Below are 27,607 nucleotides of genomic sequence, written 5' to 3'. Positions count from 1 at the left end.
AGTTTGGTTCATGCAGCTTGCTAAACTGTATCAGGATTCCCTGTAATAGCAAAACTGAACCACAACCACACCAAATTATAATAGCCTAGTATAGCAGATTATCTGAACCCACATGGCCTTTATCCAATAATTTTGTGTTACAAAAATGCACAATTAGACAATCCTCAGTTTGGACTGGGTACTTCCCCTCTTGAAAAACATTGATTTTAAAGTAAAGTCCACACTCTACCTCAAACGACTCTATATCTTGCCTGTCTCATTTCTCAAGCTAACGCCGCCCCCAAAATAAATAAAATACTATTTTGGAGAAGCAGCAAGTGGCCAGTGACTTCTTCATGGAAGCATTATTATGGTGGCAGTTGGCAAGTGCTATTTGTTCTTTGCACTAAAATTATTTTTTTAATCTTAATTTAAGTTTTTTTTTAAGTGGGTTTGTATTGCAGGGGATTGACAAAAACAAAAAACTGGTGCATTCCCCAGTATTGACCTTAAACTTGATAAACTCATTTTATTTCCAGGTCAATCATCTCTGGACTTCATTCTCAGTGGAGGAAAACTCTTTTCTCCTTCCAAAATAAAATTCCAAGTTAGTAATACAATTTTCAGAATTCAGTTGTCCCCAATTTGGTTTTCTTCCATTGTTGTACTAACAATTCTCAAGGATGAGAAGGTTAGAAATAATATGTCCCAGTTGTGCAAGTTGTTTTAATAATTAGATAATTATTAAAAACAATTAACTGTTGATTGTTTTATACCTTCACTTTCAGTGAAATTGAACTTGAGCTGAGTCAAGTGTTGGATGTATCTGTCAGCAAATCCACTTCCTATCAGATTATCAACCCCAAACATTGTTTTGTCTAAATGGTGAAAGGACAGTTAATGAAAGAATATCTTGAAAAATTGGGTAAGCCAAATTGCAGAAAAAAACAAGGCAGATACAAGAGGCTTAGTAAGTGGGTTTAAATGTTGTCTTAGTTTTTAGAATTAAAAAGCACTAAAAAATTGCTCATGAACCTACATCCTTAACTGGATCTAAACTACCAACAAGAAGGCTATTTTTCTCAAGTATTCACATTGTCTTAATTATAACTAATTGAGCTATGCACTCTGTTATAAAATAATGCACCACATTTTGATGCTGTACTAGATAATAATGTAATATTCAAGAAGTAGGCAATTTCTATTAATATTTTATAGGAGCTCTTTGTATAAAATCTCATTAATATTCAAAAGAAAACAAGTAGAAAAAAGTCAGCAAAGAAAAAAAGAAAAACAAGGTGTGAGAGAGTGATGATAGAAAACAACCCATTTTCTGGCACGTACTAACTGCTTTTTTGCTCTGTGTTAAGAAGTCTTACCTTTTTAATTCCATATTCAAAAGCCTTTTGGGCTAGTCTGCCAGGTCCCTCAACAGTTTTTCCATCGTCATTTGGACCCCAACTGGCACTGTAAATATCCACATGATCAGGATTGAACCCAATTGAACTAGCTTCAATGGCATCTGTGACTATGCCATCCAGCATTCTGATCCCTTTTATGAGAGAGAGAGAGAGAGAAAGAGAGAGAGAGAGAGAGAGAGAATCCTAATCAGCCATTATTTTGTGTTCTCTTTGAATGGCCAGTACAAAACAGTGCTTGTGACCATGTCAAAATGGAAACTTTTCTAAACAGCAAGGACCTAAGTACAGAGGACTGGACTGGATATAGGTCATTCAATATGTACAGTGGATATTAAAAGCCTACACATGCCTTTTAAAATGCCAGGTTTTTGAGATGTAAAAAATTTTAGAAGAGATCCACAGGCTTTTTACATCCACCGTAGCAGATTCTTTTTGACTCTGGTTTGAGATCCAGTTGTTTCAAAAAAGCTGAATTAGGAAAACAAAATCAGATTTGAAAATATGCTATTTGATAACTTTATACCAGCAAAGAAACAGGACGGATGGTAGCAGGTAGTAGAGGAAAAGTCAGTGTGGCACCCAGCATATTTTTCTATAGTATCCTATGGTTGGTTTCCATTTTCTGGTCATTCTTACAAAGATCAGGTGCCTCCCCTCATCTCCACCCCACAAGGCTAAACTGCATCCCTGCTTCTGTTAATCACCAAAAGGTCTATGTACAACTTTAATATGAAATATATTAATATGAAAGACCTTATCTTTGCCAAAAGACTATTTAATGATGGAACTGTTTGAAAATTTGACTGATGAGAAAACGGTCTTCACTTTAGAGCAGTGGATTTTGGCAAAGTTAAGACATGTGGACTTCAACTCCCAGCATGCTAGCTGAGAAATTCCGCATATTGGTCCATACATAAGATTTTTAAGATTGAGAAACACTGCTTTAGAAGTTTTATTTTTTTGTGATGAGGTACAGTATATATAACATATATTTATTTGAAAAGCAAAATAAAAACAGTACAATGAGGGGATTACTTATAGAGCTTTTAAAAACTTACACTAGCATAAATTAACTAATGGATACATACATACAAGCATACATAAATACTCTTGTTGAGTTAGTTATTTTATTGACTTTCCTCTAATTTCTTAAGAAACTCTCTTCCTCTCCAAACTAATAGTATATTAGTAACTCCCATTTAGAATTTAGAAAACTAGAAGGTTTTTTTTTTATCAGAGTTAAAGGAAAACTAAATCTATGTCTTGAAAGTTGTTAGATTTGAATGTGATAATAGCAGTTTGAATGCATAGTTGAGGCCATGACATGTTTACGTCAACATGACAAAAATATTAAATAACTGAATTTCAGCCCATATTTGTAGGCCACATGAATAAGTATATAGTAGCAATCTAATCAGCCACTGATGCTCAGGGATTATGGTACTTAATGAAAGTATTATTTTCAGTGTTCTGTTGAAATTCATTAGACTGCAGCAATGAATAACCCCTTCAATCCTTTGTATGATCAGAATGCATAATAGAAGCAGAAAGCGTACCATCATCTCTTCTGTCCCTGCTATTCAATTTAATATTCCTTTGTTCAGTACCTCTCCAGTAGCATTTCAAACAGATCTCTGGGTACTCCAGCAAAGAAACAGACTGCTAAAATAGAATTACTGTTAATATTTCTTACCTCCAACTTTGGAATTGTATGCTACTCCAACTCCACATTTTAGATTGTTTGCTTGCATGGCAATCTCTCCTGCACATCGTGTACCATGTCTGCAACAAAATCAGCTTTAGATGGGTCATCTTTCAATCTTATTATGTAATTATTATTCATTTGAATATATGAAATTCAGATGGAGCCAAAAGCAACTAGATTACATAGCCCTGTTTGCACATCATGATTAACAAAGTCATAGGAGAAGATTAGAGGGTTACATGAATACCACAATGTAGTTTATTAAGTTAATATGCTCATCTCTACTTAATTAACCTTCCTGAGAAATATGTATCCTTATGTGTGGGAGGGAATACTTTTTATCACAAAATAGATATGAGTTTGTTTGAGGCTAAACTAGGCACCGTTTCCCCTATTCAACCTTGTAATTTTATTGAAGAATTAACCAGTTTTGAAACAAACAAAATTCTGGAGTGATTCCAAAACAATGAGATTTCTCTAGGAAAACTTTCTCTGTTTTCTTTTTACTCACCTGCTGCAACTGCAATGGTGGTGGTTAAAAAAAGGACAAAGAAGGTTGGTGAGATGAGGCTACCCTGATTCTGTCTGTTCTGTATCACTGTGAATTTTTCTTTGACTTTTCCCCCCTAAACATTATCACTAATACCAATGATACCCTCTGATTGAGAGGTTGCACTGACTGAAAAATCAGCATTTGTCAGAGTTCAGTTTGTTGCATTGACTGAAAAAATGGTCAATGTACAACCAACCCAGTCATCTTGGATCTGTCTACTGTTCTACTATCACACAAAGTTGGCAAGTTGGGGATAAGCAAGTAATCTACTCTCATCATGAAATAATCATGAGTGGTTATAGAACACAGAACAACATTAGTCAAGCTGATATCATTCTGATGTGTTGGATCTATAAGAATTCTTCAGTGAGCATGCCTATTGTTTTCCCAACACATTTTGATGATTTCATGAATTAATTTCAAGAATAAATGCAATGTTCAAGAGACCAAGGAAAATTTATAGCCTTAATGAATATCAGATATCAAGTTATCTATTAAGGGGATGATTAGATTTAAGTATGTCCTTTTAATTTTCAGAGACTAAACAGTACAATATTTTCTATTCCACCATCCAGAAACTCTTCACCTTCACTGCATCAAATGATAGTCCGCTTGTGAAAAGCTGCCTTATTTAATAGCACAGCTTGGTATGCACTGAAGCTGTTGAATGCTGCCAGTTTGAATTCCATTTACATATATCAGAAAGAGTAGTTGTTATGCAGAGATGGCAGATTTGAGATAATTTAAATCAGTGGATAATGGTTAATTATTGCCAATAACTGCTCCAGCTAAGCAGAGTGACACATTTTACCAAACCTGGAAATATTCATCTTCTGAAAACCTTTCACTGTCACAATATTTTTTTCTGTTACCATAGAATCTCCATAAGGAATTCAATATTATTTGTCTTAAATAGATGTTGGTGAACCATAATGCATCATAACAAAAATGACACCCTCTCCTAATTGTCTTGGGAAGTATTACATATTTATGATATTCACTTAAAGTGAACCGGGTGGCCTGATCCTCTGCTTCTCAAACCAACACAGACCATAACTAAATCCTCATTCTATTCAGGTTGCTTACTCCCAGCTAAATCTGTATTTGTCTCACAAATTTTATTTCAGGAGTGTCCATGATGGTGATCAAAAAAGACAGTAAGACAAACTGATCACACAATTGAAGCCTATCCATTTTTACCATATGCAATTAACTTAGGGAGTTGTTGGGATTGTGTTATCAGTTGGAAATGGGAATGTGTCTGTGTGTACAGTTGATTTATCATATTGTTTTATTTAAATCATACCAACTTTTGAAAAAAAACCTGACTGATTCAAATTAGTCATCTGTATAATGAAGTGCCATGCACTTTAATAATAGAATCTCAAAATGTAGGCTTGACTGCATAAATGACATTTGAAAATTAATTTGGTATTCATGAAACTACCTATTCAACATTAGGACTACTAGCAGTAATGGATATTTTCACAAATCACATCTATATCAAGACAAAACTAGATAAAGCAAGAGATCTTGTCCCACTGTAGTGAGAGTATGGAAAATTAATATAGATACTGTACCTATCTCCCTTCATCTAGCAAACAGAAATATGTTAGAGTGCAATCCTGAGCAAGGGGAAATCATAAAAAGAAAGAAAAAATTCATGTCTCATCAGTATATAAATGCGATGTTTCTAGGCTTTGCAGCTAAGGATGACAATAACAACTTTGTGGTCTTTAATTAGTTTTGTCTGCTACGGTTCTTCAAATTTAGTGCAGGCAGATAATATAAAGTGATAGTGAATATCATTGAAAATCACCCAGTAATTCCAGAAACAACTAGCAATATATATGAAAGAGCATATTAAAGTAGGTAGTTACTCACTTATTTTCATTTGTAGGATCATATCTGGGAAATGGATCGTGATCATTGTCATTGAAATCATAACTTGCGTCAGGATCCTAAATGTTAATCAAGAATATAACTGTAACAACTATAAACCAATAGGTGAAGCAACAGAGATAGGAATATAAGAAGAATCATAGCAATCCAGAATGGAAACTTATCTAGTCCTTCTTTTTGTTTCTTCAGTGGTCAACACAATGTCTGTCTGGGATGCCAACAATTGCACATAACACCCTTGTTTCCCCATTAATTGGTATCAATAGCACAGGGGTGAAATTCAGCAGGTTCTGACAGGTTCTGAAGAACCGGTAATGGAAATTTTGAGTAGTTTGGAGAACCGGCAAATACCACCTCTGGCTGGCCCCAAAGTGGGGTGGGAATGGAGATTTTGCAATATCCTTTCCCAAGGAGTGGGGAGGGAATGGGGATTTTGCAGTATCCTTCCTCTGTCACACTCACCAAGCCATGCCCACCAAGCCACATCACGGCCACTAAGCCACGCCCACAGAACTGGTAGGGAATAATTTTGAATTTCATCCTTGCAATAGCAGTGTTCTCTCATTTTTTAAAGTCAATAATAGCTCATGTTTTATTGAGTTGTCATATTTGAATTTCTCTACCCAATCATCATACAGCATGTGATTTTTAACTCTTTTGAATTCTCCCCAGAATCTACAGATTAAGCTGACAAAGAATTCACTTGAAGGCACCCAATCTTGTTTATTATTGAAAAGGAATATTTTTAAACTCCAAGAATCTAATCATGAAATTGGAAATGAAAAAATAATGATTACTACTGAAATATTAAACTCACATAGTTAAAGTAAATGTCTGTGTGATTCCACTCCAAGCCATCATCAAGCACTGTTATGACAACTCCTTTGCCTGTGATGCCCTTTTGCCAGACTGGAAGGACATGGAGATCCAATTTGCGCAAAGATCGGTTGATTCTTGTATCTTGCTAGGAGAAACAAAAGACAATTTATTTATGCATTGTGCAAATGTTATTAAGTTGTTTTGCCTATAATACATTGTAAACATTGATTAGTTTTCTTACATATGCTGCAACCTAGTCTCTTTGAATGAATGAATGAATGAATGAATGAATGAATGAATGAATGCATACTTGCTCCTGCATAGCTTTTGTTTATTTAATATTACATCAAGAAAAGCTACTTTTAAATATTGCTTGTAGAGATACGCTATTTTATTTTATTTATTAAATTTGCCACTGTTTATCTAGTTAGTATTGCTGAAAAAACAGCCTCTCCTTTACTGAAATTTTGTGTCAGTTCATATGAATTGCATGGCGCATTGAAAAAATTATGGTTTATAAAATGTATTATATTATATTTGATTTGAGTTCAGTGTAAACATTTATACAATTGCATAGTAGTACTGTACAATAGTACTGTAGCTTTACCCAAATTCTTTTGTCTAGTATCAAAGATTATAAGAAATGAAATCTTAAATCAAGAGAGTACAAAATGGGAGAGAGCGGCTATATTTTATTACCAATTTCAATCTCTTAGAATCATCTTCTCTTATAATTATTATTTGTTAGTAAAAAGGGGCTGAGTCACATTGTGACTGACGGATTAAAAAAATGACATCACTTCATCATGTCCTTCGTTTCTTTTCATTTGAGGTACTTATCATCCCCACTGAATTTTATAAAGCTTGTGCTCTTTTTCACAAGTGCTAATCATCTCAAACATTAATATATTATATTTGGGCAAATTCAGTAAGAGAATTTGTCCACTAGAGAATAGTTTTGTGACCGTACAGTTTTCATCTCAAAATCATAAAACATGCTGCAGATGATTGTATATATCATAGTTTATAACCTAAAAGCCAACTTTTATTATCATACTTTGAATGCTTTCCCAAATGGTTTAGTACACTAATGAAGCAATAGTAAAAGATTCTTCAGACATATATGTTCTACATGTAGATTCAAATTCTTACCAGGTACCATTGTTGGCTCCACATTGGGTCATTGAATAGATTTTCTGCTGAGTCTCCAAATTCAAAACGCTTAATTCGCTTTTTTTCATACTGTTGTTCTGCCCAAGTCACCTAAAATAGCATCAGATAGATAAAGAAATAGCTAGATAAGAAAATACTGGACGTCCTTGTGTCTATAAATGCACTGAAGTCTTGTTTATTCCATGTATAACCCACAGGTTTTCTAAGGAACTCAGAGCACCATTTCTAGAATGACGGTCTTTCCTTAAAACAGCAGATGCTAATTTTATTACTGTTACTACTAAGACAGTTTAAGATTGTCTGATCTCTTAGCTATGGACAAGATGAAGATAGTATCATGGAAGAATGGCAGAATAAAGATGCAGATAGATGCTCTTTCTAATCACCATATGGAGCAAGGCCATTGATATTACAAAATGGGTGAGTCTAAATTTTAAGACCCTTTTGGAGAGTCTTAAAATTTGGGGTGTTTAAGGGACAAAATAGCCAATTCTTAGAATCCCTACCTCCCTCACTGGAAAAATATGACTCTCAAAATTTTATGCCCACTCATGTAATGCTGGAAGGATGTGGCTCATGAGCCATAGGTTGCACACCCCTATGCTAGGGGTGGGTAAACAAGCCTTTGTCCTAATTTTTGTCTTCATGTGAATGTACCTGCATATTCATATATTGATGTGAATGATGGCTGAACATCTCATAGAGTACTGCTGGCCATACTTCTGTGTCAGAGTATGACACTAGTTCCATTCCATGGATCATCTTTCATCTTCACCCTAGAGTGAAAAATATTCACTCTATACCCAAGAGTGAAAGCCTATATTTGCCATACCATAAGTGTTTATTGTGACCAAAAATATAAATCACTACAATACCCATATATGTCAAAAAGGGAAAATTGGAAGTAACAAACGATGCAATGTCAGCTCTGTGGGAGGTTTCTTTTTCTTTTCTTTTTTTTAATTTGATTTATATGCCGCCCTTCTCCGGAGACTCAGGGCGGCTTACAATGCTTTAAGCAATAGCCTTCATTCTTTTGTATATTTTATACAAAGTCAGCTTATTGCCCCCACAAACTGGGTCCTCATTTCACCTACCTTAGAAAGGATGGAAGGCTGAGTCAACCTTGAGCCTTGGAGAGATTCGAACCAGCAGAAATTGCAGGCAGCTGTGTTAATAACAGGGTGCACTAAACCCTTGTACTATCAAGGCTCTGTGGGAGGTTTCTATTGAGCCTTTCTCAAAAGTATTTCTTACAGTACAGACATATGAAATCAAGTCTATGAACCTCTGGTCCATAGTAAATGAGTTCAAATACTACAGAATGTCAGAAATGCTCTGGAAATCTTCTAGAAACTCAGCTCAAAAGAAGCATGTTTCACATACTGTAGGTGTCCACTACTAGTTTCACTGATAAAAAAAATCTCAACACACATACAGTCACATCGCAACAAAAACATATAAGTATTTTTACTTATATCCTAGCATCATATGCAAGTACATAAGTCACAGGATTTGTAATGACTTGCACTCTCCTGCTCCCCTCCCCACCATAGATGCCTGTAGTGTTTTCTTGACTATGTCAATGGCTTATTATTGCTTTCTTAAGCTAATGTATGTAATCAAAATATACATCTGAACTAGACTGTGTTATTTCTCTGTGTCATATAATATATGTGGGTATATGCATATTTATTTATTTATTTGTTTATTTGTCATGTTTATGTAGTGTATATTGGCGGTGGTGACCCTTTGAGACTTGTATGCAACGAAATTTCATTTTAATGTATGCCGATTAGTGTACATTTAAAGTGACAATGAAGTTATTCTAAATCTAAGTCAACATTAAGAAAAGAAGCTGCCTAGATAGCAGATTTTTGATATTGTGAAAAAACAACAAATAGTTAACGATTACTGCGTTTATTAAATAGTATTGGATGCTCTTTGCCAGGGATAGAAGGGTTGGTTGAGGAGATGTATTTCTCAAGTTTTTGTTTTTTAAATTGATTACCCCCTCAACCATAAATATTCTGTGTTCCATAATTTTGAGGCATCAATCTCCTTCATGCTCCTTCAATCTGCGGCAACAAAAATGTCTTATCCCTGAGTGTCTAACCAATTGCTGGGGTTTGCAGAACATATCTTCCTTATACTTAGGAGCGTGTCATGAAATTTGCCTAGGCAGTTGAACATTGGTTGTTTTTTCTCACTGTGAGCACCTGTTTGGCTTCTGCCCTATGAGTGAGGAAACAACTGCAGTTGTAAGACAGATACTAGAAGCAGAGTTGTTCTTTGCAGTTGACATGTTATCAACATGACACTGTGACTGCATGGTGATTGCAAACAAGTCACATTTAGTAAATTCTTACTATAAGGTCATAACTAAAATAGAATAAGTACATAAATGAGAAAGATACTACAGTCCAAAAGTGGAACATGTCTCTATACTATTTACTGACAGATTTTTAAAATTATACTGCTAATTTATTATCGGTCTTCCTTTATTATTTTGGGAAATCAAATTCCATTTTTATAATCCAGCCCTTGATCTTTAATTTTAAAAGGATAATAAAAGCCTGACAAGAAGGCAGTATCTTTGATCCAACAATGATGATCCATAATCCAAGAATAAAAATGAATAATACTGTTTTATTTTTAATCTGCCTTGTTTTTATTATAAAATATATGTATTATGTATGTACAATCCATGGGATTTCCCTTTGTCAAGAATTTTGTCATGGGAAGTATGCTTTTTGTAATAACATTGTTTGGAATACAAATTTGGTATGCTTATAACATGGACCAGAAATCTAATCTGGACTCTCTGCCTCTCTCCCATGGCTTTTGCTACCCAAGATTTTAACAGATTAAAAGAGTTGGAGGGACCTTATAGGTCATCTAGTCCAACCCCCTGCTCAAGCAGGAGACCGTACACCATTTCTGACAAATGGCAGTCCAATCTTTTCTTGAAAGTCTCAACTGATGAAGTTCCCACAACTTCTGAACTGTTCCATTGGTTGATTGTTCTTACTGTCAGAAAGTTCCTCCTCATTTCTAGGTTGAATCTCTCCTTGGTCAGTTTTCATCCATTATTCCTTGTCTGCCCTTCAGGTGCTTTGGAAAACAGCTTGACCCTCTCCTCTCTGTGGCAGCCTCTCAAATATTGGAAGACGGCTATAATGTCTCCCCTGGTCCTTCTCTTCACTAGACTAGCCATGCATAGTTCCTGCAACCGTTCTTCATATGGTTTAGTCTCCAGTCCCCTAATCATCCTGGTTGCTCTCCTCTGCACTTTTTCTAGAATCTCAGCATCTTTTTTATAATGTGGTGACCAAAACTGGATGCAGTACTCTAGGTGTGGTCTTACTAGGGCTTTATAGATTGGTATTAGTACCTCACTTGATCTTGATTGTATCCCTGTTAATGCAATTTAGGATTGCATTGGCTTTTTTAGCTGCCGCTGCACACTGCTGACTCATATTTAGCTGATTGTCCACTAAAACTCCAAGATCCCTCTCACAGTCACTGGTTTCCCCCAGTTCAAGTCTATCAAGATGAAGGATAAGATAGTATCTCTTCAGTCCATGTGCAGAAAATGATCATATTGTTCATCAGATCATATTTCCTAAAGGCAGCAAGCTGGCTTAAGGATACAGGGCAGCAATATCCCCTAATTCCTAGCAATTACTTTTTCCTCACCTATCCTGCAGCTACTGACATGCAAAGCAACTGCTACCTCACTCTGTCTCTTTCTAGGATCAGTCTTAACACTTCTACCTAGGAAAGATTTTCTCATTCAGGCCTTTAGCTGTTGCTGCTGTGATGGTAGGAATCAAACCCCACTCACTCTTCCGCCTGAAATGTTGCTTAGGCAGCATTTCAAGTTTTAGCAAAGTCAAATAAGATATATACCTCAGCACAACTCTTGCCTGAAATTTGAAGCCTTAGTTTTAAATCCCAAGCAAGACAAAGATGAAAGATATTTTTTTTTAAAAAAATGAGATGAAGTAGAAAAGCACAGAGCCATATCTCTAATTTCATTAAAGAACAAGAATAATTGCATTAGCTAAACTATTTTCATGAGGACATAACATGGCTTCAAATGGGCTTGGCTTGGCACATGATTATTTTTCTAGAGTAGGACTATCATTCACGTGATGTTTCCAATTATGAATTAAATGCAGCAGAATCGTCAAGAAATCTCAAGGACAGTGAGGAATTTAAACGCCAATGATGATCTAAGACATCTCGTGCAGTACAAAAATGCTTCACATGATTGAAAATGTGTTTTCTACAAAATAAATGATACAACTCATTAGGAACCCAGTGATTAGAGATACAGCAAAGAAAATTTAGGGGCAAGAATAAGACATAATGCATCTTAATGATTTCATTGACATACTTACAGTACATATCAATGGTGGCTTGACATTTTTAATTGGCACTCATTTTGTATAGTTTTTCAGCCCAGTCAAAGCAGAAATTACTGTGGCAAATTCTCAGATTCTAAAGCAATTATTTCCATAAGAGCGTGGCATTTAAGAATCAAGAGTCAAGCTTGACTTAAAGAAGGCTTTACACTTAGAAAAAACGGTCCTTGTTTGGTAACTCTTTGCTTTTGAATTTAGCACTGTGAAACTACTTTTCTAGATTTTGGACACCTTTTGAATGAATACAGATGGCAATATCCCATAGAGCAAGAAACCATAGTGGGCATTCAATAACATTGCCTTCTGACTCACTGTAATGCAAATACTCCCTACTCCAGATAAGTGAAAAACCTGTATACCAGGTTTTATGGCTTCTTTTTTGAAGGTATTCATTCTGAAACATGTATTTTCAATTGATGTTTTTCCAGTTAATTACTGAATATCACGTTATTGCACGTACTGTAGAAACAAATTTATTGTTAGATGAATAGGAATGCAACAATTAGGGTGTGTCAAATTTGTCAACTTTCAATTTCCAAACATTTGGGATGCTCAAAAGTTATGACATGCCTTGGGGATTGTAAAGATATTTTGGTTACTGTAATATAATTTAGATGTGCTTGGTAAGTAACTACATAAATGTTAAGCGTGGGTCAAGAATGAGGCAGGACTCCCAGCTCGATAACAACTTGTTTATTCCAGGCTTGTTCAGTAACAGACCAAGACTGAGCCATTGGGAAGCTCCCTTTAAAGGGGAGCTGTCTGACAGCTCAGCTACTCAGCTCCCTTAAATTTCCCTCCAAATCGCGGGAGCCAATCAATTTAAACTTCTGGTCCTCCCACTATTCGGATGGACCAGAGGGAAACCTTAGCTTCAGGTTTCCCTCCTCATTTCCATATTTAACAATAAATATCATAACTTTTAAACATTTTGTTTGTTTCGTTTGCAGGATGAAGCTATTAAGGAGACACTTTTTAAAATTCCTTCTTAATCTTTAATTGAACCCTTTTGAAGTTTGCTGGACTTATATCAATAGCAACTTTGAAAATAGGGATCGTTGTTCATCTGTGAAACATTCGTGACATGTTTGCAAACTTCCTAATTCCTAAATTATAAGGATTTGAATAGTAAGCACAAGATATGCTTTTGATGTCAGTTTCCAGAGATATTCATGTAAAACAAGAGCTCCAGAAGTAAATACGAGCAAATTTGTAAATGAAGAATGCCCTCTTTCTACATGATTGTGCCTTTTGGAATTTCATGTGGTTACAGTGCTCTTAAAGCCAACAATTACAATTTCTTCATTTTAAGGTGTCACTTTTCAAATATAATGTCCCAATGTGGTCTAGACTAAGATGTGATCAATCTCAGGGTCAAAACAGGAAACTATATACACATATTTTAAGATCTTTGGATAAAAAATATGAAATCTATATATAATAATTATCAGAAATCCTTCAATTATTGAAGGATTATATCACATCATTTCCACAGAATTGGTGACAATAGCAAACTGGCAGGCAATCTCACATATAGTTATTTGGAGGTGAAAGTTTCTATATTGAGAAAGATTTACTCACTTAGAATTGGCTTTAGAATTACCATCTGAGAAAGACTATAAAGCATACATGTACTACTTACACGATCATCATCTGTCAGTTGTCTAGTGATATGAGAAGCACTTCGTCGAGATCTTCTAGGGTGGTTCTTATGTCTAAGTAGATAATGATTTTCCAATAACCCAATCTGTAAAGTACAAAACAATTTTAAGATACTTTTCCCATAATGCACAACAACATAAAGCAAGAAACAGCAAGAAACAATCAAAACTGCCCAGAAATCCTTTTACTTTAAGAGCTGAAGCCATGGAGCAATACATAATTGCCTAATAAAATGTCTTTTAAAAACAAAGGGTAAGGAAGCAGAATTATGTTCTACTAGTACTTTTAAATCCTGCATATGTTTACATAAAAATGAAAGTGCATTGCTTTTATTTAATAGTAACATGGACCAAAGTGGAACATGTGATTAAATTTATTTTAAGAAAAAATAGAAACAAATAGGACATGTTCATCTAGAGGAGCTTAATGCTGTCCTCAGAATGACAAAAGTAGCATCAGCTCCTTCCCTCTTTCATTAATTGCTCCCTCCTCTTTTCCCCTTCCTCCATTCCACCAAAGTAGTTTCTAGCTACATTATGTATGGAGCTAGTAACCTCTGTGGTTTATATCACAGCGTTCCTCTGACTTTGTCTTCCTCCTGAAAAAGTTTGAGTATAGGTTACTACAGTAGTGGCCAAAATTGTGGAAACCTTTTGGGAAAAGTGTCATATCGTCACTGCTACCGGCTTCGCAGAACCGAGCGGAACCGGAAGGAACCCACTACTGGGCCTTACAAAGTTTTCCCATGGAGTGAACCAAGTCTTTTAGTTCTGCAGCTGTTATAATGTAAAACCAAGATTGAAAGATTGCTTCTATTAACTGGGTTTTATTGCTAGGTCACTTCTGACTAACAAGTTTCTTTAGTCGACTCCATAGATTTTCAATTGGGTTAAGGTCTGGGCTATTCCCACACCATTCCAGCAGTGGAATATGATTATCTTGAAACTCCAAAAAAAAAAAAAAAGTGGTGTTATTAGCCATCAAACTTCAAAAATACACTTTTCCCAAAAGGTTTCCACAATTTTGGCCACTACTATAAGTACATTTTCTCACTCCAAATTTCACAGAACAATCTTAATTATGTTCACTCAGGAATAAATCCCACTGACTTCAATAGAACCGATTTAGTTCCATTTCCCTCATGATATGTCTACGTACACACATTACAAAAGTGAAGTGAAATTGTTGCTACTACCTATTAATGTTAGTACTTTCTTAAAATGTCAATTATTACTGTTTGTAGGCTTCTATCTGAAAATTTTGTTTAATTTTTATCTTATCATAAATTCTTTCCACTAGTGAAAGTATTTTATTCTTAGATCTTTTTATTATTGTCATATATAGAATATAGAATTACAAAGACAAAGAATTCATACATGGTCTTCAATCCAATTTGCTGATAAGAACAGGAAATCAAATTATAACAATCCCAACACATTGTTTGCTGGTCTCTGCTTGAACATGTCCAACAAAGGAGAGCTAATCATCTCTTTTTATTAGTAGGAATTGGAATGGGTTTGTACATGTAATATGCTTTCTGCAAATTTAGATCCATTATTCTGGATCTTATACCCAGAGACAATAGAAAACACATTTAACTCTCTTTTGTGTGTTATTTGTTCAGATACAATCATATTCCACCCTCTTAGCCTATTCTTTTCTCTTAGCACATTCATTTCTCTCAGTTTAACTTCCTAGGACTTACTTTTCTTATTCCATTATTATTCTCACTACACTTCTCTGAACTTTCTCCAGTTTTTCTAAATCTTTCTTAAAGATCTGACTAAAGATGTCAAAATGATTTCCCATGAGTTGGAAATCATGTTTTTATTAACACAATCTAAAACCATATGCCCCCCCCTTTTTTTCTTTTGCATCCATATCATACTATCAATTTGAATATAGTATTCACTTGTTAATTTACTGTAGAACATAATGGAAATTCAGAGTTGGTGTTTAGAATCTGGCAGTGTCTGGACGGCGTGAAACAAGCTCAATCCAAGCAAGATAGAATGACTTAATTTAGAAGTCTGGTAATTCGGGGACAGTATCAAATTTAACTGTGAAAGGAGTTGGCCCCATGTAGATTCTTGACCATGGCCAAGAAGGCCTTTGCCCAACTGAACAGAAGGCCCTGAAGAGGTTTATTCATGCGCTTGTCATCTGTCATTTGGATCAATCTAATATACTTTGCTTGGAACTGCTCATAAAAAACACACATAAACTTCAACTAACAAGTGCTGGTCTTTCTGTTTATGGGAGAGCTTCCTTACTGCATTTTCTACTGTTGTAATTCAAATTACGATTATCACCTATACAACTAAGCACCTTGGTATCCATGAAATTGAGATAAATTCCATATGACTGCTGAAGCTCTCCATCTATCAGAGATGAAAAAGCATTCTCTGGGTGGATTCTGTTCTTCTGAAAAGTTCTCCTTTTCCACTCCTTGCCCTAAGTGAGCATTCACTTCCATTATTATGGCTTTCCCAAAGCCTGTTAAAACATGCCTATTTTAGAGACTGGTCAACTATGGCTCTTTGTGAAAGATGAATGATATGGTGTTTTAGAATGATGGGTTTTTGTACTGTAATTGAATGTATTCTTGCATTGGTATCATATTATTGTTCCTCTTTATCTTCTATCATCTATCTTTGTCTATGTCTACTTATGTACAGTATGTGCTATCATTTATATCTATCTATCAACTATCTATCTATCTATCTGTCTATCTATCTATCTATCTATCTATCTATCTATCTATCTATCTATCATCTACTGTATCTATCCAACTTTGAGTTAGTCTAAATGGCTGGTGTCCACATGGGTAAGTTCATGAAGTTTTCTGGACATTTTCAAAAAGTGCTTTGCCATTGTTGCCTTTTCCTTAGGGTTGAGACAGTAACTGTCAAAAGTCAACATATCACATTTATGGCAGGACTAGAACTCACAGTCTCCTAGCTTTTAGCTCATTACCCTTTAACCTCTGCATCAAGCTTGATGTCAAAGTAATATTGAATAACAGAGACTTGGAAGGCACTTGGAGATCTTCTAATCCTATCCCCTACTCAAGCAGGAAACTCTATACCATTTCAAACAAATGGTTGTCCAATCTCTAATACTGAAATATATAAATATCAAAACAAGATTCTATTCAAACTTTTCTTCAAATCTACTATTACCAAGCTACAGGCTATCTCTGTGCATTTGATTTTGTTTCCTAAATTACAGCCGTAATTTTGCACTAAATTATGTTAAAACTCATTGTGCCATTTTCATTTAATTTGTCTAAGCCTCCATTTCCCAATGTGTTAAGAGAGGGTCCTTCCACTTCATCTTCTACTTCTCCTCTGCACCTGTGACCTATCAACTGATCTACATTGGAGCACAGGTTTAGTGCTGCTCAAAAGAGTGATAGACTCATATTTAGACATTTCTTGACTGCAGATTAAAGGTTCTGAGCAGTTCTGCACCCCACCCTACCCCATCAAACTTTTAATAGTGGTTTTTCCTACCAGAGGGTAATGCTCAGTGCAATGGGAAACAAAACCAGGGAAATCCATCAATCTTACTTTTCTTAAATTTACTCATCAAAATTGCAAGAATACCACCACTTAACTTTACTCATCAAAATTGCAAGAAACCACTACACACTGCTCTATTTTCTGGGTGAGTGCAATTTACACTGGCATATTTTTCCACCATCTCCAGGACTTGAGGAGAGCACATTACTGTAATCTGTGCCCTTAGTTCTTGGTTGTGGATTTCTTGTATCTCTTCTCCTCCTCCTCTTCCCAAATTAGTGATTTTAGGAAGCTTTATTCTTCGTGATATTAATAGAATTAATATATGAAATCTGAATATAACGTGTTTAGTTCTTCTCATTCTCATTCCTCTATTGCTATAATTAAATGGTCGGCTACTGATATTTCTCCTTATATGTTTTTCCATGAAATATCTTTGCATTAATTCTTCAAGTCTTAAATAAATAGAATGGCAAATAATGGTTGCTTGTTCTGAAATCTTACTTTTACTATACAGTGATCAAGTCCTTAACGTTTCCACAAGAAATTTATTTGTGGAATGTTGATCTCAATTTTGCTATTACTTAAAAACATTTCGATAAAGGAGTCTGTTTTTTTTTTTCTTTTCCTCTGTGTAAAAATCTCTTTATACACTGATGATGTTACCTTGTTTGGTAATGAAATGTCTGCCAGAAAACAGCCAAACTCAGAGAGCACCGAGGACCTCACAGTTCAGCCCTGAGCTTCAATTATTCTTTTCTCTCAGTTGTTTCTTTATTCAGTGCTTTTATACAAGAAATTTTAAAACGCATATTAGTGATTGAGTGATTTTACTTTCAGTTAAATAGCAATCTGATTAGTCTTCATTCTGTTCAATATCAATTGTTTTATTGGAATTTTAATTGGGATAGGAAATGTGAGCTTCTGAAGATGCAGAAGTTGGTTGAGTCAGATATCATGAAAGCAGAATGGCTCTACTAAGAAAAAAATGCTTCTGTTTTGGTACTAGTAGTATATGTATGTGCTCCATGCTATAACTATAAGTAATTCATCAACTGCATAAAACTGATGAGAATTAGTAGTAAATATCATGTACTTGCCCTGATAGCTCAGAGAAATATTCATAATTATTGGTTTTATTTCCCAATTAGTTTCTTCTCAATTTAGCATTATATTTAGGTATGCTTTAGCTCCATAATGATATGTGCCCTACCTCTTTAAGTTCCATAAAACTGTATTTCATTTTTTTTTAAATCAAACAAAATATTGAACAATAACAACAAATCATAAAAAGACTATTAAAGAAATAAACACATTGGTAATGATCATAATGGGATCATGGATATACATGCAGGACTATAGGTAAAGGTAGCTTGACATAAGCTCAGTGATAAATTAGATTTATGTTATATAGCATATAACATAATGGATATTTGCATGGGAGAGGAATTAGATAACTAGATAATTGATATGGCTAAAATTGTATCAGAAATTTTCTCAATAGAAAATAAATGGATTTCATAGACATATATTTTATTTTTTCAAATCATATTCTCTTCTAATTTGTTTATGCTGGAATAAATGTACAAGTACTTGCAGATTTGTGGCATTACACAAATTAAAGTGCACAATTAGAGAAAAGTTTACAAAATGAGCAATGCATACTTTATCCTCCTGTTTTCAAGAGAGAAAGGGGGAGAGGGGGAGAATGTGTGTTTGACTGCGTAATATGTACTGTGTTTCCCTGAAAATAAGACCCTGTCTTATATTTTTTTGAACCCTCAAATAAGTGCTTGGCCTTATTGCCATGCGGTCAAAAGCCTATTGGGCTTATTATCAGGGGATGTCTTATTTTGGGAGAAACAGGATATTATAACGTATACAATGAACCAATTTTCAGAGGTGAGGTCAGAATTCTAAATTTTAAATGAAATTTTATTGTGACAAGTGCTGATTACAGGTTCAAACTCAGTATTCTCTATTAAATAGGAGTATTGTTGAGCGTATGAGTTAATTTTCTATAGAAGAAAACTGATGATGGGAGTATAGCTACAATGGTTTACCAATAAATAGATCCTTATGGAAGATTGCATGGTGGAATTAATTGCAATTTACTAATTGCAATCTTTTTGTAGCAATTTATTATGCTGCATTATTTGAAAGATTAGCTTTAATATAAGTGATTCCTTAGGGGTATAGACTGATAGGCTGACATATACTGGGGGGTGGGGGTGGAATATCCATGGTTCTCTATGTATTGCTGAATTACAGTTTCCAGCACTGGGCATGTTGGCTTGATCATCCAGCAGCTGTAGAAACTAAGGTTCTCCATCTCTGGTATATAGATGAACATAGTCAGTAAATCTATAATATCTTTCATCTGAATGTTTTGTCTTTGTCTTTTCTTCTGTTTGTCTGACTTGTTGCCAATGCAATTTTGACAGCATCCTGTGCTATATAGCACAGTGAGCTGGTTCATCTCAGGCAGCAGTGAATCAGATTTTGCATACTTTTATTTGCCAAATAGCCATTTATAAACTAGTGAGGAGTCATTCACCATATACTTAACACACACACTTCCTCCCTCCCTCCCTCTCTCTCACACACTCACATGTTATGCATGTTATGTACCCACACACCATAAAGCTTAGTTAAACAAGCAAATCAAGATGATAAAAGAGGAAACAGATGTTAGAGAGAGCTTACAGAGGAACAAAAAATATAGTATAGAGTATGGAGACTAGGGGTTACTAAATGTAGCTGTGCCTTTAGCCTCCTACATCTTGATCATTGTGGTTTTTTTTCCAAGTAAAGGGAGAAAATTTTGTAACTTATTTTTGCCCAGACCTTCTGACTGGTGACTTCTTTACACAATCTCAAATGTCTGTTGTTTGGGATCTGTAGGGGTAGATCCCAAACCCAAAAATAGTCTCCTCTTTTGCTGTTAAAGTTAAACCCACCCCATCTGCAGGAGCTCAGGAACCTCAGCATTCAGAACTTCAGCGGTGGCATTTGGGTTTAGCTGAAAGGGTTAAGGCCAAGCCAAGTGGCGTTCCCAGAGGGCTTTCACCTTAATTCGCTGCTTTGCAATTTCCAGCATCTGCTGCTGATTTTGCTCCATTCAGCACATGGGCTTCTTCGCAGGAGAAAACAGATCATATGCAAACTTCCCTGCCTCAGCCTTGGTTCCCAAATCACCCCTTGCTTCCACTGTCATGATTGGGGTGGGCTGATAGGGGTTAGTCCGTGGGTTATTGGTCATAGCTGTTGTTTTAATCGGTGTAGGCTGCTTGGAGTCACAGTTACGTGGTAACTGGCCAATTTTTTTTTTTTTTAAAAAAAATCTGTTCAAGGGGAAAACGCAGCAGGGGCAAGGTGACAGATAACCAGGAGCGTCCATTCTAAAGAAGGAAGATGGGGCAGAAGTGGGAAAGAAGTCAAAAGTTTCTCATCAGGAGCGAAGAGCGACAACTTGCTCCTTGTTCGTTTCGACAACAAAGACAATAATACCAACGAGGAAGAAGGCACCGTTAAAGGCAGAGAATCTCTGGGAAAGATTGGCAGGGAAAGGTGTGGAGCGCACTTCCCAAATCAAAACAAGACACCCTTACCAATTGCATCTCCTGCCAGTCACGGAATCCATTATCCGCCGTTTCTCATTCTCTTTGCTTCGGGAAAGAGGAAAGTTGCCAGACTTTAAAAAAAAGAAAAGAAAAGAAAAGAAAAGAAAAGAAAAGAAAAGAAAAGAAAAGAAAAGAAAAGAAAAGGGAGGGGTGACGTCTTACCTGTCCCAGAAGTTCGTAGTCCAGTTCGTTTGCTATGAGCCGCGCGGCTTCTAGACCTCCCGGGATCTCGGCTGCCCATTCATTGACAAACTGCCGCTCTGCCTTGGCCAGCAGGACCACCGTCCAGGCGCAGAGGAGAGCCCCGATCACGCCCTGCCCTGCCCGGCATCTCTTTCCCATGGCCCCTTTTGGCAGAGCGAAAGGGATACTTCCCCGGGGGGGGGGGGAGGAAATGAATGCTAGCGAATAGGAGGCAGCCGGAGAAGTCGGGGAAGCGTTGCTGGAGAAGGCGAGGAAAGTCCCTTCGGCTCTGGTTGCTACGGGAGAGGAAGGAGCGGGCAGTTGCTAAGAAAGTGCCTCGCCGCCGTCGCCTCCTTCGCTCTCTGCTCGTCTCATGCTGGAGCCGGGCTCGGAGCCGCCACGGCCAGAATGGGAATGAGCGCTTCCACGTCAAAAGGACGAAAGCGCTCCCTGACGTCAAATCTCCCGGCCTGATTTCTTGCTGGATGTTCCCGGGGGAGAGGAGGAGCCGGAGCGTTCGCCAACGCAGGCAGGGGGCTACGGGGCTGGGATCAAAATAATCCACATAATACGTACGGCACAGCCGAAGGCGGGGAGGAAGGGGGAAGAGGAAGGGCGAGGAGCTGTCCACGGTCCCGCCGTCTTCCCCTCCGCCCTTGCCCTTCGCTTTTCTCCCCCATCCAAGCCGGGTTCCCAAACCGCCCAGCCAAGCTCGCCTCCGCTGAGAAACGGCTCGAGAGGGAATCCGGGCTAACCCCTGGCTTCCCCAGCCGGTGCCATCCTCTTGCTCAGGCTGTGCAAAGCCTGCCATAAAGAGCTTTACGAGTTGGAAGCCCCTGTGGGTTGTTTTTTTTTTGGGGGGGAGGAATGTTTCCAGGTGTTGGAGTTGGAAGCCCCTGTGGTTGGGGGGTATCCAGATGTTGGAGTTGGAAGCCCCTGTGGTTGGGGGGTGTCCAGATGTTGGAGTTGGAAGCCCCTGTAGTTTGGGGGGGTCTCCAGATGTTGGAGATGGAAGCCCCTGTGGTTTCGGATGGGGAGCAGTTGTGAGCGGGGTAAATTTCCAGAAGGCAACAAAAAGGGGAAAGGGGGTGGGTGCGTGTCAGTAACATCTCTTCCTTAATTAAGAGTGCAAGTGAGCTATCCAAGAGGATTCTCTCTCTCTCTCCCTCCCTCTCCCTCCCTCCCTCTCTCTCTCCAAATTCAAGAGCTATATCCATAGGTCTACTGCCCCCCCCGCCAGTTTTAGAAAGATGCAGTCATTGATCAATAAAGGTTGCTCCCGCTCCTACTGCTTAGGTAGGGAGCCCATTTCTGCACAGGGCAAAATAATGGAAATGTAGCCAAGCAGAATATACGATTGCTATCATTCCGTTGAAATGGTGGGAAGGTGAAGAGATATAGACCCTTGCAGTTTACAGCATATTGGTTGGGGGGGGGTCATACCTTGTTATTGCTTCACTTTGGTTTCTTGGTTTACAAACATCTTGAATTTAATTTATCTGAGAAGGTTGGCTTTGTATAGTGAAGTTAAATGTTTTCAAGTGGATTTTAGCCCAAATTAGTGGTATCTGTGGGGAGGAGTAAGGGGGGGGCAGAATGATGAGTCAGTGATTATATGGATAAATGCTCATCATTTTGACTTTTATTTAGTAATTACTGTTATATTTCCAAGAAAACTCAAATAAAGTTTTGTTCTTGTAGATCTATCATATACATCTATCATTGTCTTTCTTTTCTTCCCTCACCCATGACAACCGAAGTCACTTTTTCTGGTCCATAATCCACTTGCATAAAAACTTTCTGCTTACTGATCGTAACTCCAACTTTATTTGGATCAGGTCTGATTAGATCTTCCAAGTCCATAACTCGATGGCACATATCTTCTTTTTCTCACTCTTTCTCAGGGTCCAGTTTTATAGAGGATATTAGCACTGATAACCCTTAAAGATAAACATTATGCTACTCTTTGTTGCTGTTGAAATGACATGCTGGTTGGCATAAACTTTGCCTTTTTAGTATTTAACTTCAATTTGGATTTTTCACTTCTACTTTCAATTTCACAATGAAGGTGTCTAAGACTTTTTAAAGAAATATGTTTAGCTGAGTGGTATTATCTGCATGTCATAAATTGATGTTTTAATCTTCAGGTTTTTTAGGCTGTCATATTTTCCAATCCTACCAAAATAGATTTGTTGTGTATGTTAAATGGATAGGAGGACAATATATATTCTTAGCCCTTTTCTAGTCTGAATCACTGTTTCTCCAGATTCAGTTCTTCCTACTTGTTTACTGTTCCTCAGAAGTAGGAACAGTATCTGTTTGTGTACTGTTCCTTAGAAGAATCAAGTGTCCTGTATTAATATTTCCCACACTCAAGCGTGATTTACAAGTCAAAGACATCAATCATCATATTAAGCTGAAAACACATAATGAAAATTAGCTAGATTAGATGTGAAATAAAGCTGTCCTGATTGTTGTATGAACACAGGATTTTAATTGAGATAAAAAACAATCCTAGTTTGATTGGTGAGAGTTAGAGTTGGGTTTACATCCATGACTATTTCAGCATTACCATCATTCCACTTTTCTTATCCAGCTAAATTCATCATCTTGACCAAATACATTAATGTATGGGTACTGTTAGGTATGTAAACTTTTTTTATGTGCTGTATGTGTCATACATAACTTTTATCATTCAATGCAACCTCTATTTTTGACATTTTGACATTTTAGATATGTCCCAAATGATTGCAGAACAAGCTTTCTTCATTACAGTTATATATAAAAAAATATATAGGAAAAGAATCAGGCCAGACTATTTCCTTTCAATGCAATCTGGCATTTGACTCTTCAGAGATAGTTCCCACTGGACTGATGTGCGAAGAATTGTTTGTGTTTGCTTAAAGCAAATCTCTGCAATTTTCTTTGGGTTTTGAGCTGCTCCAGCTCCATATAGTAATTTTAAAACTGGTTGTGGTGGAGGAAAATTAAATCAAACTAAATATTATATTTTCCCCTGAAGTTAATTGTTCAGTAATCACACTGAATCATTAATAGTAATCTCCATTTCCTTACATTTCTGGTGATTTTAAAATTGAATATAAATTAAGGATCTGGGGAGGGGAAATAACTCTCATACAACTGCATCTGACTCACTCACATCTCATATGCAGAAGTAGGTTGAAGAAGATGGCATTGGAGGTGCGTGGTGGTGGGCATGAACAAGTATTTCTTGACAGATAACATATAGTTCCAGGCCACCAGCTGGACAACTACAATTTAATGAGAAGTCATATTTTTCACCATTCCCTTCTTCTTTCCCACAAGTGCTATCCCCGTGGGATTTTGATTATATACCTTCCCTGGTAAGAGCTCTCAAATTTTTCTCAGCTTCAGGACTTTAAATGCTGGTTGTCTCTATCCACTGAATCTCTCCTTAACCAATAACCATATTTATTTCAGTGCATACAGGTCCTGTTTTTCTTTTGCTCTAATCAATGTTGAGGTGAGAAGCATATAATACATTCCTTAAGCTCTGTTATAGCAAACTTCTATTGCATTTTTATACTGTAATGTATTTTATCATATTAACTATTTTAAGTTGTCATTCATACTTGTCACTCATACTAAAATTGAATCATGAAAAGATATTTTTCAACACACTCAGGCATATTAATTTCAATAGGGTCATTTATAGTGCTAATGGGAAATTTTCAATCCTCAGTCTTCATTCTGAGCTTGAAGGCAGATATTATCGTCTTACACCATTTTCCATTCTTTGCGGTGTTGGTTAACAAGCTTTCAAGCTTGTCCCAACAACTGGATGACTGAGAATCTCCATAGACATCTTTTAAGCTTCTTTGTGAAATTGTGGTGCTTAAATAGTTAACTGAAGATCTATTATTAACAGAGGTAAAAGGAAGAGATGCTGACACTATTGTTAGCACATAATAAGAATTGTGATCAAAGATCATTTGTGTCACAAGTTGTTGCTTTCTTATTGGATGAAGAATTTACAGCTTATTTGTCATAGATTTTCATTTAATATGTGCACTCAGAAAGATATAACTCCTTTTTAATTACTCCTGCTAAATTGAGGTGTGTTAGAGGATGTCTGGTGACACCTTTTCAAGAGAAACATATGGCTACTGCTATTTTTATGCATAGTTTCATCTCAGCTTCATACTCAGAGTAACATGGAAAAAGGATTTTCCTCACTCTAGGGTAAGGTTTATTTATTGTTTTTATTTGCCAAATTTAGAGAAGATTGTTGAGAAGGCAATCAACCTGCAATTTTGAAGATGCATGGAAAGTAAATAATCTTAAATCCTTGCTATTGGGTTTCAGGCTGGAACATATGCTGAGATTGCACTGATTGTGCTTTTCAATAATCCTGTGATGGATTTAGGATGGGGAAGTGCATCACTTCTAGTCCCCATTAAACATACTATCCTTGGCTAAGAGGGCTGAGTCTAGGAGACATGGTATTGCCTCCTTTCTCTATTGTTTCTTCCAGTTGATATTGGTGTGTGTGTGTGTGGAAGATCTAGCCCTAAGGCCTCTGTTTTATGGGGGATATGCTTTAGGATTCACTATTTCCTCACTTATGTTTAACATCTACACGAAGCATCATTGAGGTTACCTGTTGGCAGAGAATCAAGTATCATTCGTTTACATCCCTGCCCTTGTCTGACCAAGTGAGCCAACTTGGTTCTGTTCCAATGTGTAGACGTTCTGGAGGTCTGCACGGGGGTGGGGTGGGGAAAACAGACTCTCTTGCCGCTAGCAAGATGGAATGCTGTAGGTTCTCCTAGGATCCATTTCTGGGGGTTTTCATCTTTAGTTCTGGGTAGGACTGAACTCTCCTCTCAGAGCTGGTTTGTAATTTGGGTATCCTCTAGACTCTTGGCTCCTACTTGAAGACCAGTGGGGCCTTTCTGCAAGTTTATATTGTGCATCTTCTTCTAGATCAGGAAATTCTGTTTGTGATTACTCATACCTTAGTCACTAACCTGTTGGATTTCTATAATGTACTCTACATAAGACTACGTTTGAAGACCAATTGAAAACTTCAGCTGGTTCAAAATATAGCAGGAGAGATAACAATGGGTATGCCTCACCATGCCCATGTAACATCACTATTTTGTGAGCTGCACTGACTTCCAATAGGTTTCCATGTATAATTCAGCATGCTGATTATTACTTATGAGGTCCAATATGACATTGGATTACTTGGGAGATTGCCTCTCCCTGGAATCTTTACCTGTGGTACAAGGTAGACATGCTCCAGGTTCCTTCTCTGAAACAATGTCATTCAGTGGAATTTATGGAACAGCCTTCTCTGCCCTTTGGAATGAACTCTAGCCCCCTATGTTTGAATTGTTCCAATCTTATTGGACTTTTTGTACAAAGACTTGGCTTTTAGATGAATCAATTCTGTGATATGTATGTTTTTATTGCCAGTCTTAATTATGCATTGACTCTATTTTATTTTCTGGGGAATATTTTTGGTTTTTGAATTTTCCTCTTTTTTATTTTTATTTTTGTATGCTGCTCACAGTTGTAAAGTGTGAGAGAAGCAGCCTTATAAATCTTATAAATAAATAAGAACAAAAGTCTGCATTTTGATTTAGGTAAAAATTATTGGGAAGTACTGCACAACTAGAGCACACTAAGAAACAGCAAACAAAACATACTTGATTTTCATTTCAGCTATCAACAAGTAAGTGACAACATCATAGGGTTCAGAGTAGGAAAAAAGGGTAACAGGATTTAGTACACAGGTTTTGTTTCTGTTTGTTCTTAAAAAAATCTCCACATGTTCCTGATTAATTTTTATTTTTATTTTGTAGGTACAGGCCAATATTTATGTCCACTCCTATTTATTTAACAATATGGAGCTCTGCAAGGAGAAAATATCAGTGCTTTAAAAAAATAAAAGATAATGAAAGAATTTATTAAATAAATTCTTTAAGGTAGTTAGTTTGAATATGCCCAACTGAGATCAGCCATTATCTAATTATTTTTATGATAATATTAGTTTGGTAACTAATAATTATAATTCTATAACTAATTATATAATATTGGCAGTGAACTCTGAGAGTTGCTATGCCAACACATCAGCAACTGGCCCAGGTACTGCTTAAGATTTTGCTTTTGTCTGCTTGATTGATCAAGTTGCAGACATTGTAGGTTTTTGTTTGTAAAATAACCTTGTTCTATTTTTGTTAAAATCGAACTTTGATCTATAAGCAGTGAAAAATCACACTGTTGTTAATATAAAAATAAACCTTTTGTCATACTGGGTATCTAATGAAGAGATTGGTAGTTTTTATCCCACAAACAATATTTTCTAGTTTCTTTCTTTGCGGTTGTCTTTGTAGCTGGATATAGAAACCTTAATCCACATAGCAACAATGGCTAAAAGCAAGCAAGATGATTTTCTTTAATCTCATAAATGGTATCCTCATCCTTTTGGATCTTAAACAACAGATCAATTTATGCTGTGCCAGTTGCTGAGACAGTGTTGCATAGTAGAACATATCTGATTGCAGCATAACTCAGGCTGTTCTGATCAGTATCAAATGTTTATTAAAAGCCATGAAAATTCTGGAAGGTTACTTATTCCCCATC

At 36.5% G+C, this 27,607-nt stretch overlaps 1 protein-coding gene across 1 annotated transcript in view; it reads right to left on the bottom strand.

Annotated features, from left to right (window-relative positions):
• Nucleotides 1–21,133, bottom strand: part of PCSK1 (proprotein convertase subtilisin/kexin type 1) — a 37,164-nt gene extending 16,031 nt beyond the window's left edge. The window contains exons 1-7 of the mRNA XM_070935748.1: nt 20,954–21,133; nt 13,625–13,729; nt 7,532–7,642; nt 6,378–6,524; nt 5,543–5,619; nt 3,094–3,182; nt 1,359–1,531 (exon numbers count right to left, since the gene is read on the bottom strand). Coding sequence (XP_070791849.1) covers nt 1,359–1,531; nt 3,094–3,182; nt 5,543–5,619; nt 6,378–6,524; nt 7,532–7,642; nt 13,625–13,729; nt 20,954–21,133 — 882 coding nt within the window. The remainder of the gene's footprint in view (nt 1–1,358; nt 1,532–3,093; nt 3,183–5,542; nt 5,620–6,377; nt 6,525–7,531; nt 7,643–13,624; nt 13,730–20,953) is intronic.
• Between the last annotated feature and the right edge of the window lie 6,474 nt (nt 21,134–27,607).

This window comes from Pituophis catenifer, unplaced genomic scaffold (genome assembly GCF_029215685.1).
Source record: "Pituophis catenifer annectens isolate HBS135680 unplaced genomic scaffold, rPitCat1.0.hap2 SCAF_2, whole genome shotgun sequence".
In the NCBI taxonomy this organism is placed as follows: Eukaryota; Metazoa; Chordata; class Lepidosauria; order Squamata; family Colubridae; genus Pituophis; species Pituophis catenifer.
The sequence above is the reverse complement of the archived record's forward strand: the minus strand, read 5'-3'. Positions and strand labels throughout refer to the sequence as shown.